The sequence below is a fragment of the Megalops cyprinoides genome, chromosome 17, assembly GCF_013368585.1.
Source record: "Megalops cyprinoides isolate fMegCyp1 chromosome 17, fMegCyp1.pri, whole genome shotgun sequence".
NCBI classification, from domain to species: domain Eukaryota; kingdom Metazoa; phylum Chordata; class Actinopteri; order Elopiformes; family Megalopidae; genus Megalops; species Megalops cyprinoides.
Window position 1 is genome coordinate 28,050,585 of NC_050599.1, and position 20,651 is coordinate 28,071,235.

At 45.9% G+C, this 20,651-nt stretch overlaps 1 protein-coding gene across 2 annotated transcripts; it reads right to left on the reverse strand.

Annotated features, from left to right (window-relative positions):
- Nucleotides 1–1,932: 1,932 nt before the first annotated feature.
- LOC118792275 (hypoxia-inducible factor 1-alpha-like) lies at nucleotides 1,933–20,384 on the reverse strand. 2 transcript variants are annotated; one of them, XM_036550088.1, is made up of 15 exons: nucleotides 20,063–20,384; nucleotides 11,661–11,851; nucleotides 11,007–11,161; nucleotides 10,825–10,909; nucleotides 10,482–10,594; nucleotides 9,467–9,675; nucleotides 8,398–8,504; nucleotides 7,892–8,039; nucleotides 7,016–7,245; nucleotides 5,977–6,170; nucleotides 5,289–5,411; nucleotides 4,645–4,868; nucleotides 4,018–4,126; nucleotides 3,452–3,569; nucleotides 1,933–3,206 (listed from the first exon to the last, which is right to left on the reverse strand). In XM_036550088.1, exons 1-15 carry the CDS (start codon nucleotides 20,092–20,094, stop codon nucleotides 3,070–3,072), a joined length of 2,175 nt encoding a protein of 724 aa, XP_036405981.1. In that variant the 5' UTR covers nucleotides 20,095–20,384; the 3' UTR covers nucleotides 1,933–3,069. The 2 variants fall into 2 exon arrangements, with proteins under 2 accessions (XP_036405981.1, XP_036405984.1); XM_036550091.1 differs by having other exon boundaries at nucleotides 5,977–6,167; nucleotides 20,063–20,383.
- Nucleotides 20,385–20,651: the final 267 nt, after the last annotated feature.

Sequence of the window (20,651 nt, forward strand, 5' to 3'; positions counted from 1 at the left end):
ATGCACTGGGCCCCTATATATATGTAACAAAAATATACGGTAGAATCTTTGAGGGCCCCTGTCTGCTTGAGGCCCTTGGAATCATGCCAGTGGGGTTACCAGGTATTCCGTGAGAGGATAACCTTTGTCACCTAGTACATGAATCACACCAAAATGTTAGTCATTGGAATACTTTTAGAATGTCAATTTAACGCAGTAGTTACTCACTGAGGAGATGACTTCGGCCCTGCAGTGCACCCTCCTGTAGCCGTGTCCATACACTGCTATTTTGCAAAATGAGGGAGTCCTGCGTCCCCCTGGGCCACCATGCTACCACATTTAGGAGCAATAGCCTGGCATCACAAATGACCTGAATGTTTATGGAGTGATAGTTTTTACAATTTATGAACGTGTAATCATTCATGGATGGTGGCTTCAGACGCACATGGGTACAATCAATCGCACCAATCACATTTAGGAAACCCAGCAATCTCATAAAATTCTCTTAATCACGGTTTGCTGAGCATCATTGTACGGAAATTTGATGTATTGACGAGAAAGGGACCTGATAGCCGCCAACACTGCTGGCATCGTTCTGCTAATGGTTGGCTGTGACATACCTGACCTATCCCTGATCTCCCGCTGAAAGGTCTGGTGGCGAAAAACCCCAACATGCAGAGCACCTGCACTGGCACAGGTATGGCATTCGAGCGTCGGGTTTCTCTCCTTAACTGAGGTTTGAAATTGTGGCATAATTCCAGAAGGAGATGCCTTGGGAGACGAAAGTGATTTAATAGCCACTCGATCCCTGCAGTCCCGAAAAACCCTCTCACATTTTACGGGCGCGTGGAGGTCTTCTAACAGAGCCAGATCTACCATTGCGGAGATTTGATGACTGTCAAAGCTCTTGTTTAAATAGGTGACCGAATAAGCATCTAACCTATCACATTACAAATCGGTTAGCCTACCCATTGCTTTTTTTTAACTGCTTGTAATTATGTCACTAGTAGCCTAGCCTAACAAGTAGGCTCTCTAAATGAAAGAAATTAATCTTATACCAAAAACCTATTAACCCCATTAATTGCAAACAATTTGAAAATACCTATTTATGTTAGGAATATATGACACGTAGTCGATGTAGGCCTTTATAAAATAAAAATATGTAGCCTATGGGAAAATATTCTGATGAATATGTGGCTGCATAGCCTTGGATGCCAGTCAGAATATATGGTCTAATAACAATTCTCCGACTCAGCCAGATTTACTATGCTGCACCGCAAGTCCACGCTGGCTCGAAAACCTGTGTACACGAGTTGAGACTTGACGTGAGATTTGATCGTAGCCTCAGCTCACGTCCACATTGATAAATGCCAAGCTTCGGGTGGAAATGACTGTACGCCCAGTTTTGTCATAAGTTCGTTTCGTAAATGAGGGCCCTTGTGCTTTTCCCCTTACCCTAAGTTATATTCAAAACAAGCTCAGGAGATGCTCAGAGTAGACCACCGTATGCCACATGCTTCTGAATAGCAGGACAGGTGGATAATCAGTTAAGATTTCTTTTCTAATTTCCTTATGATGTGAAAAGGATGGATATGTGTGTGTGTAGTCATTGGACATAAAGACCTTTCTCAGTCATACGGAAGTAATTTCAGAGAGGAGACTTTCCCATTATCCATTGGTCTCTTGTGTGATGAGGCACCCACTGAGGTCTGGCCCATTTGACTGCACTGTCTTTACTGATAAGGTAACCTATGTGTTAGATGGGCTGTCAGATGTCAGTGTGTGGGTGGTAAGCAAGGCTAGGAGATGACTACGCAGCGCTTGCAGTGTGACAACTTAAGGTGTGTCAGTATAGGTAGTGAACCAAGAACACCCCAGAGGAGGTCGAACTTCACATTTGCAGGAGAGGGGAAATGAAAAGGCAATGAAACGCTGTACACACAGCCTCTGGTCCACATTCGTTGTTTACTAATGTAATGAAACGATACACTTAGTGTTAAGATGAACAAACCACAGACTGCAGAGAGATGGATAAAGATCAGGTTATACTATGACACAACCATATTAGAAAATCTTTTACCTACAGGACAGAAAAAATAATAGTCTTATAATAGCAGTATGTTGCAGTAATGTTGAGATCATCGACAAAGAAGCATGAAGGTGACGAGAAACATGAGAAACAAACTTGATCTGTGCCATTACACTTTGAATTGTAGAACAGAAAACAGCTCAGCATGATTAATCTAAAACACACTAAGTAAGCATAACATTGATACTCGCCTGATACAGTTAAGCATGGAGTTTCACGTCTACTGTGAGGATGATTTGAGCCGGCAAAAAACGACTGCTAAAAATATAAAACTATTTCATAATTCATCTATAAATTTGCCAGAACTTCCCATGACAAAAACCCAACAGCCAGCAAGTTTACCCTTTTCCTTTAAAATGATTTCCTTGTTTTTTTTAATTTTTAAAATTTTTTCCAAGACTTTCAAGACTTTCCTTGATAATTCTACATACCACCTCTGCCATTCTAAAAGTTACTGCGATCTAAGCGCACACACGCACACATAGACACACTCGCGTACAGATGCGCGAATCGAGTGACATGTTCTCCACTGTGACAGGCGAGCTGCATAAATGTCATGCCGGCGTTCGAACCGAAACCGTTGAGCGTTCAGTCGGGGCCGGACCTGCTCAGGTGCAGCCAGCACCTGTTGTACTGCACCACTTATCAAGAAAAAATACGAAACAAAGAAACAACCCAAAAAAAGAAGATAAAAACAGAATTGTTCAACCTCGTTAAATGTTCCAAAAAACGCTTTAGTATATTGCATGGTACGCTGGTAATCTCTTGTAAGAAAATATATAGTTGTGCGACTGGAGGGGGGAAGCATGAGGGCGGGGCAATTAACTGGTGACCACATGTTTGGTGAGAACGGTTAGCAGGGGAAAGCTCATCTAGATACACTGTGTGCAAGGATTGAAACGACAGCTGGATTGTAGAAGAACTGAGTATAGAAAATATAAATAGGGGGATTTCAGGGGGCGGGGCTGCAGTGTCCGGTACTGGGCAGCGGGGGGCGGAGCTCAGTTGACTTGGTCCAGGGCACGCAGCAGCTCCTCGCCCTGCAGAAGGTGCTGGCGGCCCAGGACGGGGGCGTTGACCTCGCAGTCGTACCGAGTCAGCTGCGGGAGACCGCCGCTCAGCAGGCGGCTCGCCAGGTCTGCGTGAGGAGCAACAGAGGAAGAGTTACGGAGGCCCGCTGAACGTAAGCCCATCACTAAACCTCACTGTTAAGGCTGGTCTATGCAACTGCCTGAAACACCATATGTTAAAATGTGGAAGATTCTCATTATGTTGTAATCTTCTGAAAGTCATTGTGAATGAGGGTGTCTGCCAAATACAGAAATATGTACATGAAGGAAAAATTTGATTTTTGAAAAATGTTCACTTCCAGTGAATACCCACCAGAGGGCAGTAACAAGATGGTCTTATGTGTGGCAAATGCCTCCGAGCTGCCGGCCTCCACAACTTTGGCTCTCTTCCCCTCCTCTGCAGGGTCTGTACCACCCTGGAGCAAAGCACCCTGGGAAAAGAACAACCAGACCAGAGAACATTAACCACCAGCTGGAACACAGTGTTCCTCATGGTCCTGGCTAGTTACTTCATGAATTCTAACTCTCTGCAAGCTTTTTCAGAACTAAATGATTGTCTGTGACAAATAAAAAGGATGTATGAATGAATGAAGGAACCACCACAGCGACTTGAACCAGGACAGAACAATTCTTGGTTTTAAAGTAGCTCCCACCTTCACTAAATCTCTATAGGTTCACCAACACAGGAAAAGGATATTCTATTTAAAACTTCATGACAAACACATTATTCCCCCACCTATCTTTAGAGAAGTGACCAGTAGCCAATACAAACCCATGGAGAATGCTCAGACTGACTGGAATCCAGCTGTTTTGGGACAAGGATATATTCCTCTGAAAGTGAGGGTGCAGTGTGTAGACATAACAGGAACCGAGACTCACCAGTCCCACAGCCTCAGACAGCGAGATGGCCTCCGGCAGCTTCCTCTTCCTCGGGCTGCTCTGGAAGCTCGGCATCTTGGGAGGAAGCTCTTTGTCTGGCGCCATAACCCTGGAGGGATGGGAGAAAACTATCAAAAACCCAAAAAAGAAGACTCTGCTCAACCCTGCTCTGATCAAACCTAACAGATCAGTTCAGAACATTTAAATTTTTCTTTCTACTGATTTTGCCTCATTGCTCTGTTAATGGGTCAAAGCTCACTAATAAACACTGAAAAAAGCTATGGCTAATCGCTAATATCCCAGCGGCATGCAATGTAGCATTGCATTGGCAGCTACAGTTTTTTTTCTGTGGCTCCTGTAGGGTGCTTTTCAGATACTGTGGCCTAAGCATTGGTGTAAAGCTTCCTCTTCTCATGCTGTGCAAGTCTGCACACCTCCTGCCATTATTCATCAAGATAGTCACCCCTCCACACATACCATGTCAAGGGAGGGTATTGTTAACATTTAGTGTCTGATCCTGGAATTGAGTCTAACCTTTATGTTTAATGCTTGGGGTTGCGGTTGCCATTTGGCAAGCTGACTTTGGATCAGCTGTGTCAGGGGCAGAATGGTCAGTCAGGGACTTACCTCTTGGCGAGTAAGGCGTCGGCCGGGGTGGGGCACGGGGAAGTGCACACCTCGTGCAGGAGGTGCAGGGGGGATGGGGCGCAGGGCTCTTTCTTGGCCTCAGTGGGGCCCTCTGTCGGTGGGCTGCAGGGGAGCAGTTCCTCGGGGGACAGCGTGCGCAGCTGGAAGTCGTCATCCATGGGGATGTAGGGGGCCAGCATCTCCAGGTCCAGGTCCTCCATGTCCTGAAAGAGCTTTCACATGTGAGCCAGACATACCGCCAGGAGTGCAATGAAGCAATTACACACACTATCCACAAGTTCCGTGCTCAACAGCAGTGGGCGACCCTGGATTTGAACCTAAAACCTACTTGTAAAGGAACCTCTCTGTAAGCACCTAAACCATTACCCAACATGCCCTCCCCAGACTCAAACCTGCGATCTTTCTGTGCTCTAAAAGCAATACCAACCTGCTGAACAGGTACTGTTATACCTCTTTTCGACTGTGGAGTTGAAACCAGGCTGGCTCATTATACCTTTTCTACAGTAGAGCTGGAACCAGACTGGGTCATTATGTATTAAATAGCATATAATTATGTTTTAGCCTGGCTCCAGCTCCACAGTGGGAAAAGGGGTGTTGCCATGGTGTTGCAGGATCCAGCATACCTCTGTGGTGAATGGGGTCTTGGCTTCAGTGTCCATGGCGAATAGCTTCTCTACCAGGTCCAGCTTAAACTCGCTGCAGAGGTCAGAGTCCACCTGGAAGCAGTAGTCTGCTGGGCTGCTGGGCTGCAGGGATCAGGAAGAGAGGGTCACCCTTCAGGCACCAGCAGGGGGCGCATGTTTCCACTGCCTCCATATGCCAATATTAACATTAAGTCTCAGGAAATGTGTGAAATAATCAAACCATGCCCCTACCTCAAATCACTATGAATCTCCAGCTCACTCCATGTAAAATAGTGAGTGTCTAGTGGCTGGTGGCTATATTTCCATTTGTTTGGTATCTGTGAACTGGGTGGTTTTTAACTAACACCTGATTCAAATAATGAAAACCCCCCTCCCTCACCCCAGTAAATAATGGCTAGCTAAATCATAGTAATGATCTCATAGTGTAGCAATTGAGTATCTGCCTAAGGGAGGCCGTGTGGCATAGTGGTAAGGAGCAGGATTCATAACCCAAAGGTCACGTCTTCCATTCCCAGATGGGCCATTGTTGTGGTGCCTATAGCCAAGGTACTTAACTCAAGCCTCCCTCGCTAAACATCCAGCTGTATAAACAGATACAGCGTAAAATTGTCGATCTGGATAAGAGCGTCTTCCAAGCAGCATAAATATAAGCATGAGAGGGGCTCACCTCAGGAGAGCTGCGGCCAGTGCTGGGCCCTGAGGGGGAGCTGGAGGCACCGGCGAAGTCCCGGGGACGTGGCTCTATTTTGGCCTCGCCCTCGCTGACCAGGGGCTTGGCAGCAGGCAGCTTCTCGCTGGAGGCCGGCAGCATGACGTCATTGTAGAGGGGCACCTCCTTCAGCATCTGGATGTCAGAGTCTGCTGGAAGAGTATAAGAAAAAACAGGATGGTGAAAAGGAATGCATGTTGATGTAAAAGTCTTTAATTCAATGAAAAGCAGTAACGAAGCACGCAAAAAGCACTGACTTTGGGTTCAACGTTGTCGGAGTGAAGACTGAGTGTTCAAACCTATTCCAATATATACAGTTTAGGTTACGCTCTTGATGAACTGACCCAGACCTGTTGCCTGTATGATAATGAAATCAGAATGCCTTGTCTGAGTAAGTCAGGACACCATTTGTTTGAGAAAGTTCTCAATTGCCCACTCCCGGTCCCATTATGCAACTGTTTACCGTCTCGATCCAACTGTTAGGGTGTCGGCAGAGGTGTGGGCAATCCTGTCAGTCTCTCTATGATAATCAAGCCATTTGGGATGACACAGCTATTCAAATGAGATCATATCTGGTGGAATACACATTCTGGAGCAGAATGCTGTAATTTCTTACAAGAGAGAGGTCCAGAGGAGGGCAATTTCAACAGTACAAAGACTAAACCTATATGAATGGACACTAATATGCCATTTACACCTTTAATAATTTCCCTGCTTGGCAAATACCCTGAATAAGAGTGTTTTACACACCTTTTTTTTTTAACACGCTAAAAATGTATGAATCAGGACATTTTTTGATTACCACTAAAAGAGTTTTTACCAAAACAGCAGTGGTTAAGGGCAGATCTGGAAACGTGTTTCCAGATGTCATCTCTCCTACAGCCCAGTAGTAGTAGAACCAGTTAGTGGTGGATGTGGAGATGTGTCTCCTATAGCCCAGCAGCAGTGACATGGTCAGCATTGCCTACCATTAGTTAGCATTAGCGCATTAGCTGACCTGTGTTGGTGAAGTCCAGGGAGATGATGGTGTCTCCAGCGGCAGGGGCCAGCAGGGTCAGCGCCTCAGGCTCCTCCTTCAGTTTGTCGTACAGGCTCTCTGTGTCCTCTGCCTCCTCCTGCCTGGTAAACAGCTTGTCCATGTCGGCCTCTGGGCTCAGCGCCTCCGCTGGCTCCAGCTCAGTCTCCGTCTGCCGCAGAGACAGCACCAGATCACCCTCCACCACACCGCTGCGAGACAAGAGGGAGGGAGAAACCAAATCTGTCAATCCAAAAAAAAAAACTGAGATAGAGCTGTATGTCACTTTAAAATGTGAAAAGTATACCAAAATCCAACAGAAAGATTTTCCTAAAATAATAAAATATCCCCCACTTTAAACCCGATAATCAAAAACTTTCCTCTTGGGAGAGGAGAGGAACTGTTGCATACTGGCACACAGTATAAGACGGCTGCCTTGCTATTGTATCGATATGTTTGTTTTGTAGATTCGAATGGTTACAGCTTTTCTTTTTGATCATATTATTATCAACATTAAACATGCAAACTGCATACTTGTTCTTCATTATGTGCACATTTGCCATGCCAATAAAGCACAATGAACTGAACTGAAATGGGAGAGAGACTCAGGTCTGACACACCCAAACTTTCCACAGATGGTGACAGTCGACCTGCTCACCAAACCTGAGCAGCGCTCCATCAGATCTTACTATGGACACTATCTACTATCACTATCTCTTATTCTACGGCCACAACATTTTAAACAGTTAAACTCCGAATGAGGGCGGGGTGTCAGGTGAGCAGGGTGATTGAGCTGCATGGGCGGGGTGGCGGGCGCTCTCCTGCAGACTGGGGGCTGCTGGAGGTCACGGATGCTACCTGAGCACGTAGTTGACGCACACGATGCACTGTGGCTGGGAGTTCTTGGTGTTGTAGATGACGGTGGCCTGAGTTTCCACCCACACAAAGCCCCCTCTCTTCGCCAGCATGCGGTACTGTCCTGTGGTCACCTGACCCTTTGCAAACACTGCAGAGAACAGACAGAGACACCATGTGGTCACAAGATTCATGAAGTATTAATGCCTGAGGAGAGAGCTAATACATTATGGTAATTAAAAGTGTTAGTGTATCTGACATTTTTATGTCAAAAAGAGTTACATAGAATTTACCCTTTGTAATATTATTTTACTGTATGAGAACGTCGAAACACTTGAAATTGCTTTCTAATGCATGCCACAATATGGTATTTAAGCACTTTTAAATTCATGATTTCCACATTATACTTCCTCCAAAAAGCACCCTTTGATTGGTATTACTGCAGAGGGCTGCATGCACTAGTCCTGTATCTACCTGGACGTGCAAGTGTTTTCAGCTGCCATGCTTACAGTTGTGGTGCGCCTTGGTGAGGTGGTCCGAGTCCAGGGCGTGGTAATACTCGTACATGGAGCGGTTCAGGAGCTCCTCTGGCTCATAGCCAATCAGCTCTGTGATCCTGGAGGGGGGGGGAGGGGGGGTGGGATTACCATGAGTCTTTCAAAACTTAGAACAGTTGTGATGACTGGAAAGACTGGCGACATGCACTATTTTTCAGCTTCCACTCTGCCTTTTCAAAGAGCAGCCACTAGGTGGTGACACTGCTTTACAAATCAATGGTAACATGCATATAGCCAAAGCAGTATCCAAAAAGTAACCAGCAACAATAATCCAATTGCAATAATGAAGCATAATGAAAGTATGCAATTTACATTCCTAATGTAAACAACAATGGCAGAATAATAACAGAACAAAAACATAACTATGTAAATATACAAAAGAGACCAACATCTAATAGCAAGGAGAAGAAACTTCATTTAAGTGTTAACTCATTGTCACTCACTGTCCTTTAAATGGTTGCAGGCGGCCATATACTGTGCAGCCAGTACGCAACATTTCCTCTCCTCTCCCAGTTTTAGACTATCAGGTAGTGTTGAAAGTGGGGCATATTTTGATTATTTTAGGGAAATAATCCTGTCCAATTCTGGTAAACCTTTCACATTTTACAATGAATTAAATTAGTTCCTTAGTCTATTGGCAGCATGATTCTGGCCATTGCTAACCTGCCACCTGATCTGCACAGGGTCAGGGAGGGGCACGTTAATAATGGAAGCATTTGGAATCGAGATCCTGTCATAAAACAAGAATGCCGCAAGTAAACATCCTGCCAGTGTGGAATATCTATAAAAGACATAGCAGTATCGTTATTGAACTGGAAAACAACCCTGAAGAAAAGGTTATCTTACAGAGCGCTTTGAAAACCATGAAAGGTACTGTATAAATCTACTATTACTAATATTACTACTACATTTTAAACATCCATTTTCACCGATGGACCTTTACTGAGGCGGAACAGGTTAGCAACCTACTCTTCCTTTGGGAAGTGAACCCGTGCCCTCCCGGCAACAGGACGTCCCTCACCTCTCATCGCAGTAGGAGAACTTCATGTCCAGGGTGTGGCGGCTCAGGAAGGTCTTGCTGTCCAGCGGCACCTCAATGTTGGAGGGGTGCGGAATGGGCTCGCAGATCAGGATGAGGTACGGGACGGGCGGCTCCTTGTACCCGCAGCCGTTCTGGCCCTCGCTCTCAGGACTCTCGAACACGCGCACGTGTCCCATGCAGTGGAGCACCTGGGGGGAGGATCACCTGGTAAGAGGGCTCCGCCAAAACACCTGAGCGTTCCCCACAGCAGGGGAGAGCTCGCTCGTGACCTGGCACACACCGCTTTTCCTGCGATCTCGCTCCGCCTTAACTGGCCCATTTGTTTGATTAGCTGAATCCACTTACAATGACGGGTTTCTAAAACAGGCTACAGCACAACACCCGACCACAGAACACACAATGAACCTTTCAATCTAATGTCTACTTTAATTAAAATAATACCATGCTGAATGAATGACTGGGCTGATAAGACAGTAAAACCAGCCAGTTTGGCAGCCCTGCCATAGACTATAGACAAAGAGGGCTATTTTTGGACTTTGCCTGGGGTCTCTTGGGAGTAGTTGTGTCCACCCTGCGGCCCATTCGACCAAAGTGGGGTTGCAGGCTAGTCCAAGCCTCCTGTAATGATGGAACCTTCCAATAACGTCTAGCTTCACTGAAAGGCTCAATGGCCAGCCCTTCACAGAGGCCTCCAGAGGGCCCAGACTAGGGGCTGGGTAAACACCCGCCCTGCAGGAATAGCCTGGGATTAGCGGCAACAGCCATGCTGGCAGATCAATGGGTTAAGATTTCGTCCATGAGATTACAGTAATCCTACACACTCTCTGAGCCTCAGGGGAGAAAAAACCCAAAGCAGAGCTGCCAAAGATAGTGCTAGACGGCACTCCTTCAGGTTCAGCTTTAGATCTTTCAGGCAATGCGGTTAGGGCCAAGATAAGTGATTCTGGATCACTGCCTGGGGCAGCATACACCCTGAGCATGAAGGGCATCTTACCTTCCACGTGGCAGACTTGATGTTGACGGTTCGCCCCCTACTGGTGAGTGTGCACTTCATGCGCAGGAAGAAGCTGCGCTCAGTGTTCAGCTCCTTGGCCTTCTTGGCGGGGCCTGCAACACAAAACGGCCATCTCATTACAGCTGGTCCACCAATCACATGGCAACACCACAGCGCCTTCTTGGGGCTCAGTTTCATATACACAAACAAATGGCAGCTCTGCCGCCAGTTCATCGCACAAGTGAAGACCAAGCTACAGCTGAAACATTCAGGTGTGTATCTTGCACCGCTACCAGGTGCATAGGTGTGTGTGTCGGGGATGGAGGACAGGTGCGCGCCTCACCTGTTCTGTGTATGAGCATCTCGCGCATCTCCTCATGGTCACAGGGGTGCGTGAAGTCAAAGACACTGTGTCCCGTCAGGTCAAGCTGAAACAAATAGGAAGGACAGATTAGGAGGACCCGGCACAGATACGTATGAGCTCCACAGAGCAAGGTGTGCTGGTGGGTGGGGAGAGAGGGGTACCTGGGTGAGGCCCATGCATTTGCTGATGTTCTCCGACAGGTAGACCATGTCGCCGTCCTCGGACAGCACCATGAGGAACCCCTCCAGGGCCTTCAGGTAGAAACTGTTAAGCTGGGAGTCCAGATCAGACTCGGACCGCTTCTCTGGTTCCTCATCTGGTGAGAGACAGAGAAAGAGAGAGAGAGAGAGAGACAGAGAGGAAGAGATGAGAGGGAGTTAGAGGAAAAAAAGACAAAAGAGGACGAGAGAGGGAAAGAGACAGGGAGATGGAAGTTAGATTTTCTTTTAATCATTTTTACCTCTAACCCATGTTTTTAACCATTTTAACTTATCTGATTGACCTTGTGTACAATAATTTTGTGTTTGAAAAAACATATTACGGGGACATATTAGTGCAGTGTTTCTCAATCCTGCTCCTGGAAGCCCACTGTCCTGCATGTTTTCCATCTTTCCCTGCTCTACCTACCTGACTGAACCCATCAGTGGCACTTTTGATTAGCTGAGCACACCTGATTTACTCAAGAGCATGTTAATCACACTAATAAGCTGTGTTTGTAGCAAGGATAGACAGAAAATATGCAGGACAGTGGGCCTCCAGGAGTAGGATTGAGAAACATTGTATTAGTATCTTTAACCCCACCCCCTGATACTGACCGCTGGCCAGCAGGCTCCTCATTCGCAGGAAGCTGATGGTCAGCCTCATGATGGAGGCCTTGTCCAGGTGGGACGTGACATTGTGGGGCAGGGGCAGCTGATGAGCCAGCTCGTAGAACACCTCCGACTCCTTCCCCCTTCGGCATCGCGCTGCATCCCGGGACTTCTCTTTTCTGCGCTCCGAGCTCACCCTGCAGGGGGGTCAGAGGGGCAGCCCATGAGGACTCCATCCATACTCAGAGCCGGGGAGGGCCTGCGGTGGAGCTCCACAAACATGTATTACAACTAGGTACTATTGTGGCAATGTAGCATAGTGATAAGGTGTATAGCTCATAACGGTTGTCAATTCGATTCCCCACTGGGGCACTGCTCTTGTACACTTGGGCAAGGTACTTAGCCCAGAATTGCCTCAGTAAACATCCAGCTGTATAAATGTATAACAAGTAAAAATTGTAAGGTGCTCTGCATAAGAGCATCTGCTAAGTGGCAGTAATGTACTTACAGATGTGATAGACTGTAACGTTAATGATTATTGGTGAAATCACTTTTCTGTCACAGCGTGGACATGGAGGTGTGAAACCCGGATAAAATCCTCCATAGGGTGACAGATCACCACAGTGTGGTTCATGCTTAGAGAGCAGGACTGAATCAGACAGCTGCAGCCAATCAGATCTCTCAAGCTAACGGACGGTTCCCACCACACTGCCGATATGTAGCTAGGGCTGTGGTTCAGAAACTAAATTTCAGTTCAAAGTTCAGTTCTACAACAACCAATGACCTGAGCAAAGTGAAACACTGCGGACAATACAAGTTGAATGTAACAGGAGCTGGGCGGAGGGACGAGACAGGTTAACCACTGTTCGTGACAAGGATGAAATGTTGAGACAATGCGGCTGCACTTCGGGATCCTACAGACAACAGCCCATCATAAATTCTGGATGAGCTTCTCTTCAGCTGGAACACTGTTACTGAGAGTTGTGCAGTCACGAGATTGAGGCTGCTTTGTGTTGACATGAGAAAAATGCCTGCAGTTCCAATGTAAATCACATTTGCTAGTTGGAGAAACTCCTGACAGACAGAGTAATTTAGGCAGAATCTGCAAAGCTGGCATAAATGAGGCTAAATCACAGACTCTGACCTACATTTCGCTCTGGGGAAATTCTGTTTGGCTCCAAACTACTAACGTTCCCCCTCCTAGGTGGGGACATGCGAGCTGTTAGCCTTTTCCAATATTTGTGGGAGGTTTCCCACAATGCAGTGTGCAGCACCCATCTGCTATGAGTCTAGCATAAATAATCAGGAGGAAATACAGGCATGCTCTTATGAGGTTACCACTGGCCTGACTGCACCATTAAGGACAAGAGGAAGTTGCCGACAGCCCTCATCTGACAGAAGTGCTGACAGGAGTTTATTTATAAATTATTCATAATATTTCACGTTCATTACAGCCACTGAAAAGAGTGTAATTGGGGAAACAGTCAACTGTTGTAGGAAACTACTAGTCTCTCTTCAGGTAGCGGGTGGAAAAGAGCTTCATAGGCATCTCACAGTGTAGAAGACCACTTTAACTGCAAGGCTGCGTGTTGCATTAGATGCTTTTCACTTTTCAGTTCAGTATGTCATCAGCCCACAGAAAAATGGAAAACCCCTCCCACTTTCTTGCCAAACCCACAATTCACACCAATATTATCAGTAGTTTTCTTCACTCCAACACTCCCTACCCCACACACACACACACAACAACAAAAAAACCCATAAGCTATTTAAGGCTATTAAGGTTTGTGATAGGGACGCACAATGATATCGGCACAACATTGGTATCGGCCAATAAAAACTTAAAAAGTTAATTATCGCCATCAGCAGATATGAAACTTTCTGTCGATGTGCCTGGCCGATAAAGTGACACGTTAACTATGCGTACTTGATGACACTAAATGTTTATTATGAGTGCCAGCCACAAGCTTCAACATGTCAGCTGTATGGAAGTAGCCTATTTCGAAGTATCTGAAACAGATAACAAAATTGCTATTTGCAATACTTGTAAAGCACCAGTGATGCAAGGAGGGATAAAATATATAGCTATGTTTCTCACTCTGGGAGGATTCTAGCTGTGTGCTGCTAAGCTTCTCTCTGTTTCCGGAGGGGGTGAGACCATTTTTAAATAACGCGTCTCCGTAAGGAGAGAACGCGATTTGAAATAAACAAGACAGCTTGTGATCGCCGAGCTTGTGCTTTGGGACTCGAACGGAGGGCATGGGGGGTGGAATGGTTTCAACCGACCCCCTGGCTAGGTTTCTCACCCAGGGAGGATGCTAGCTGAGTGTTGCTAAGCTTCTATTTGCTTCCGGAAGGGCGCAAGACCATTGTTTTAATATTGCAGCTCGGTAAGTAGAGAATGCGATTTGAAATAAACAAGACAGCCCGCGATCGCCGAGCTTGTGCTTTAATTAGGACTTGAATGGAGGTCCTAATGGTTTCAACTGACCCTGTTTCTCACCCTAGGAGGATGCTAGCTGTGTGCTGCTAAGCTTTTCTCTGCTTCTGGAGGGGGCGTGAGAAAAATTTTTAAATAACGCGGCTCAGGAAGCAGAGACGGCAATGGGAAATAAAACAAGACAACCCGCAATCGCCTAGTTCCTGCTGTGGGACTCAAACAGAAGGCGGAATTTTTGTGTTTGTACACTTACACAACAACACTGGACAGAGAATAACATTTTCTGTAACTTCATTGTGTCTCTGCTCTTTCAAAATAAATATTGTGGCTCCATAAGGAGAGAATGTGATGCGAAATAAGACAGACCATTTTTAAATTACACAGCATATATGTGAATATACATACACACATACATACACACACACACACACACACACGAAATATCAGTATCAGCATCTGCCAAAATGAGTTTGAAAATATTGGCATATCGAATATCGGCAAAAATCCAATATCATGCCTCCCTAGTTTGTGAAGTGGAAAAGCTAACTGCTGACATAAAGTATACTAAGGTCTGCATACTGGATAGTTAGCTTATGTGTTTTCGACATGCTTATACTGACAGGAATGCTGGTCAAAGAAGATTGCTGGCCTGGCTGTTACTCACTGGAACGACTGGAGGGCCCACAGCTGCTAACGACGACTGTGTCCGTGGCAATATAAGCCTGGCAAGGGCAGGTGGGAGACTCAACTAGTTGCACATGGTCAGAGGGCTCCCCTGACCTACTCTGTGATGTAAACCATGGAATGGACTGGTCCGGCCATGGAGCAACCAGGTCAGAGCGCTGTCTTTAATTAAACTGTCTTTAATTTAACTTGCTCTTTAATTAAAGCTCTGAAGGTTTGGGAGCGCTCCGGCTGGGACAGCGGCGCTCAGGCTCTCCCCTCCCGGTCACGCTTCGTTTGGCGCGGGCACTGGCAGCTATATATGGATGTGTGAGCCACGCTGGAACAGGCGCCGGGGTCCGCCAGCCGATAGCTCGCCGCCATGCCGAGGCCGCTGCCGCGTGAAGGTCAGGCGAGAGCCGCCATCTCCGCGGTACACGTCACAGGGGGAGGGGGCCATCACATGCCCCCAATCACCTCAAACAGGACCAGGTGCTATCCACTGATGACCAAACAAACAAACCCCACAAGCTCTCTGCACAACTTCACACGCAGAAAACACTGGTGGCAGTGTGGCGTAGTGGTAAGTAGCAGGGCTTGTAACCGAAAGGTTGCTGGTTCAACTCCCCGCTGAGACACTGCTGTTGTACCCTTCGGCACGATACTTAAGCCACAGTCGCCTCAGCAAATAGCCAGCTGTGTTAGTGGATAAACGTGCAACCTGTTTAAGCCAATCTGGATAACAGCACCTGCTAAATGATAATAATGTAATGTAGAAATGTAAAGAAAATGAGAAACATGGAGATCTGCATTTGATCACCTCAATGTCGGAAAACTGAACTTATTACACATGTCTTTAGTTATTTATGAACTTTTTTCATTAACATGCAGCAGATTCTGCCTCATTCCTGACCCAAAGGCCACAACCTCTGTGCATATCAGAAAGGCCTGCGGGGACTGTGGGCAGGTGCGCCACAAAGTAAACAAACAACGCAGCCTTCCTAGAAGGAAGTGGCCTGCGGCCAGCTGACGTTCCGCTTCACACCATCGTCGTGAATGCGGAGCGCGGTCAACACAGCCCTTTGATACAGCTGACCGCAATCAAGCTTATGCCGAAAAAAAAAAAAAAAAAAAAAACACTAGAGGCCTCTGCACCATGGTCATTAATGGTAAAGCCAAAACAGCAGGCAAGAAGTAGGCTTTGCAGCCACAGACATAAGCAAGGCTGGGGACGCCGGAGAGCAATTTCAGCAACCTCTTCTTCATCATTCACGTTGCAGGAAAGATTGGTTACACAACATTCACGTTGTGTTAGTACGGTTGCAGCCATGGTGGGGCTAAGCCCTTGGCCCCATTTCCAACTTCATGCTGGAATTGTTCCAACGGCTAATTAACCCGAGGCACATTGATCCAATTAAACAAAACCACATTACTCCTGCTTGGATGGCCTGCTTGAAGTGACACTTAGCAGTTAAAGCTCTGTGTCTATTTGGGTCCTGTCAAAGATTAAAAAAAGACCCAGGCACTTAGACAGCACTCAGGATATTACCAAACAGGGGATGTTAAAATAATTGTCAAGCACAGACTCTGAGCATTTCTAGCATGTGCTTCATAAGTTTCTACTGTTTGCATGTTGATTAAACCATCACTGCCTGATGACAATCCTCAACTGCTGCTTTGAATTTTATTTCAGAATAAAACACAAGTGCAGTATATTTGGAGGTAAAGGCACTTTTATAAATGACAATGAGCTGACTGCTGAAAATATGACAGCTGGGAAACATTGAGGATTTTGCCAGTGGAGTGCCTGGAACCCATGTTTTGTGGTTTAAAAAAGCACTGCTTGAAAACGCATGGGGATTATTGCTGGCAAATAACTGTAAAATGAAACCATTTAAAACTAAAGTCCCCATTTTCTCTACAGATACACTGCCTGCCTGGTGTAGCACTACAACTTGAACTGAGGAGAGTTACTCTCCTTCCACTGTTGAACTTCTCATGAAATGACAATCTGATGTTTACAAAGGTCAACCTCCATCTCTAATCTCTACCCAGTAGGCAGATAAGCAGATCGACATCCCATGCCTTGCTTGTCCTTTTTTGGCAGCCTGGACACACCTTAGCATTTCTGTTCCTTAACAACACATAGTGGATATTTCCTGAGTTGAGCAATATTTTGTCAGATTGAGCAATGCACCAGCTGATAAAAAAAAAGAAACTAGTGAGGGCTGTCTGCTAAGGGTGCAGGTTTGTAACTTCTATAATAGCTTTGCCAGAGCGTTACCACACTCTGTGGGAGGAAGTCTCATTGACGTCAGCGCAGCAGCAAGCGTGAAGCAACATATCAGGAGCAATGAGTGAGACGCTGTTTGGGTGCTGACAGCCAGGTTACCGTCAAAGGCTGATGAAATAGGTAATTCTTCCAAAGAATTAGGTGACACCACAGCTCATTCAAAATATAACACATGGGAAAAGGTGTGTGGGGCAGGGGGCAGAATGCCAGAGAAGAAGGAGGTCAAACTCATGATGCTTCCTGCTGTTAGTGTAACTGATACCCCTTTCCCGCTCATGGAACCGTGCCAGCCTTGCTCTGCCAGTGCCTGGCTGATGAGGTTTGCTTCTTCTGCGGTTGGCAGAATCCACTTAAGATAAAAAAACTGCTCTCAAGCTTTCCTTTCACGATGAGCTAGCGTGTCAGCTAACAAAGAAAAACAGCTACCATGGCTCAGTTTTTATTAGCTACTAGATGCAATTTATTTTACATGGCAAACCATGCTTTCAGTGATCAATGCAAAATAATACCAGCTATGGCAAATGCTCCTCTAATGCTAGACAGGATAAGAATGAGTGTCAGAAAAGAAAATATTTAGTGACCAGTCAGTACACACAATCTTTATATGGCTATATACTGCAGCCAGGTGCATGTTACACATTACAGAATGTCAGCCAGGATTTTATTCTTTTACATTAAATATACATTATTTAGCAAAGCTCTTATCCAGTGTTACTGACCATTTTGCCCATTTGCACAGCTGGATATTTACTGAAGCAACTGGGTTAAGTACCTTGCCCAAGGGTACAGCAGCAGAGCCCCAGCTGGGAACTGAACAGGCAACCTTTTGGTCACAAGCCCCGCTCCTTACCACTATGCTACACTGCCACCCATTCTATTCTATTCTCCCTTACAACTTCTGTGCTAGGGAAATGCAAATACACAGTTCAACAAGACCACCCTTGTCCGAGTATCTGAAAGGTCCTGAGGCCAAAACTAACACAGTTCTGCTCACAAAGACATACCTGGCTAGCCAGGTCAGGGGACAAAAGACATGAGAAAATTGTGTTACGGTCTATATTGCCTGAAGGACGGATTTCACTGTACTACTTGTCACTATAAACCCTCGAAGAGGTGGGCCAAATCCACCCAATAAACAACACACCTGAGAATCTGTAACCATGTACGCGCCACCTGCATGCAGTCCAATTCACATTTATACCGAATGCCAGGATTTTGCTGCCATTCTCCTCGTCCACAGGTCTTTCACAAAGGAAGGCTCCTCTTCCCGTTGCCCTACAGCGGCGGTTAAGGTGATTGAGCACTATTCCTGACGCTCTCAGACCCAAATAACACGACCTTCATTCCATCAAGTCCATTCTGGGCAAGCTTCTAAATGACTGACTGCTGAGGGGCCGTGTTAAAGTGCAGGGATCTTTTCACAGGACATACACGCGTGCTGCATTTCAAACTTACGGCTTTCCTCCAAATACAATTCACGGTGAACGCGTCCGTTTTTCCATACTCAGGGCTATAATTTGATGTAAACCAAGGCATCATATCACAGACAACCGGAAATGGTGATAATTGCTGTAAAATTCAAAGGGTGGAATATGGAAATACTCCGTTACACAAAACAGACTCACTGTCTACGGTACTCTACTACGTCACTAAATCACTATTTTGGGGGAGGAGAGGTGTGTGTGTGTGTGTGTGTGTGTGTGTGGGGGGGGGGGAACCCATTTTTGACCATGGCTAAAAACCATAGTCAAAAAACGTGTTATCCCATCATGCCTAAAAACTCATGTCAAACACCCAAAGGATGACTGCATGACGCCGCAGCACTTACAACCCAAGAAAATGTCCCAACTTGACCCCAGGATCGCAAGACTTCACCCAGCGCAGAACAATGGCTGGAAATCCGATACAGCATCTAAATGTAGCTACAACACTGACTGCACACGGAATAACGAGGATGTTAAAGAAAACTCTTTACTTCTACATTAGTTTTTGTTAAAATGTGTTTGGCCTGTAATCTACGCTCTATAGTGCTCCATCACTGGCAAAAAAAGAATCGAGAGAACCGCTGACAACAGCAGGAATATGGAGACTTAGGAATCAACAATAAAAGCAGTTGTATTGGAAGTGACACTATTAAGCCAAGTCAGTAGAAAATCATGACTTATTATTTTAATTACAAACATTCAAAAGCAATCTGGCACACTAACACATTCTAGCTTACCTATGTGGCTATGTACACATCACAAAGCGAACAAACAGCTGGATCTAGCTGGTTTGTTAGCTAGCGAGTGCTCCCCACGCACCATGCCAGGTTAACGATAGACTCAGCAGCTAACTAGTTTGCTTTTTAATTAGACCAAGTCAACTTCAAACGCTATTGAGGGGCTACAGTAACATCACCTAGCCAGCTAGTTGACAGCCACAAATTTCTGTGTCTGTGATGTTTCATTAAAACCGATCTTAACCAAGCAAATGTAGTTATTAATTGGCTAATTAGATTCTTCGGCTAGATAGCCAGGCTAACCATGTTTATCATCTTTGATGGGTCTGACAGTGTACGATCGCATGTCTTTAGGCAACGATTAGCTATCTTAGCTACCAACCATAATAACGTGGCACTGTTAGCTGTTAGCAAGAACTGTTTAGTCAAAGCTTAGCATCTGAATCAGACTCACAGATCCTTGCTACCATAATAAACTACTTATTTTAGCCACTGTTACTGCTTCATTGGTTCATTCGAAAAGTCAGCTCGCAAATGTTAGTTTAATAAAGCAGCAGAAATGACCTGTAATAATAATAACATTAATAACGGCCTGCTAGCGAGCAACACAACCAACAAGAACAAAATGGCGGCATGGCTGGAAAAACTACCCAGCTGGCTAACAATTCAAACACGATACAACACTCAATATCACACCAACCGCCGAGGTGTGGTATTTACTCAGCGTTCCGCTCAAAATCGCAAACAAATACGACCCTTTCAAAACAGTAAAATGTAGCTAACAGCGTTACCTTTTCTTTTCAGTCACAACTCCTGCGTCCATTCTGGGACAAAACCTCTCCACTTGCTCGCTAGCTAGGTTATCCCCCCGGCCTGGTGTTGTGCGTGAAGATGTGGAAATCCCTCAAAGAAAGCACCAAGGAAAAATACAAAATGTCCTTTCAGGTAAAATACGTTGTTCTGCTTGGCCTCGAGAGGTAAACCCTCCGGTTCGCTGAAGGTCAAAACATTTGTCTAAGGCTGGAGTGTTACCCTCTCCAGCACAGTGAGTTTGTAGCGCCTCGGCTGTTCCTGGTTCTGAGCTGCTAATCATTACACTCCTCTCAACGTCGCTTGGCGCTCGCTCCCGCTCCGAGTGCGTCCGGGAGCGAGCGGTAACGTGCCTCCTCAGACGGACACGGGGACGCGCGTGCGCGTGATATCGAACTCGATGCACTTTGCCGGACACGCGCATCTCGCCTGAAAATTAACTAGTTGCCGCGTCGTAGAATTCTTTACCTGGATGGAGGAGATTCATAACCCTCTCTGCTCTAATTTTAATATTAAAATATTTTAAATATTTTAATATTTTGACATATCATCATGCAGTATTATATATTA

Excerpts from the sequence above, each read along its gene's own strand:
- LOC118792275 (XM_036550088.1), bottom strand. The coding sequence starts at position 20,094 with ATGGACGCAGGAGTTGTGACTGAAAAGAAAAG. Across the intron at positions 11,852-20,062 it reads GTTGTGACTGAAAAGAAAAG|GGTGAGCTCGGAGCGCAGAA; the intron begins GTAACGCTGTTA and ends ACCCCCCTGCAG. Across the intron at positions 10,910-11,006 it reads AATGCATGGGCCTCACCCAG|CTTGACCTGACGGGACACAG; the intron begins GTACCCCTCTCT and ends TATTTGTTTCAG.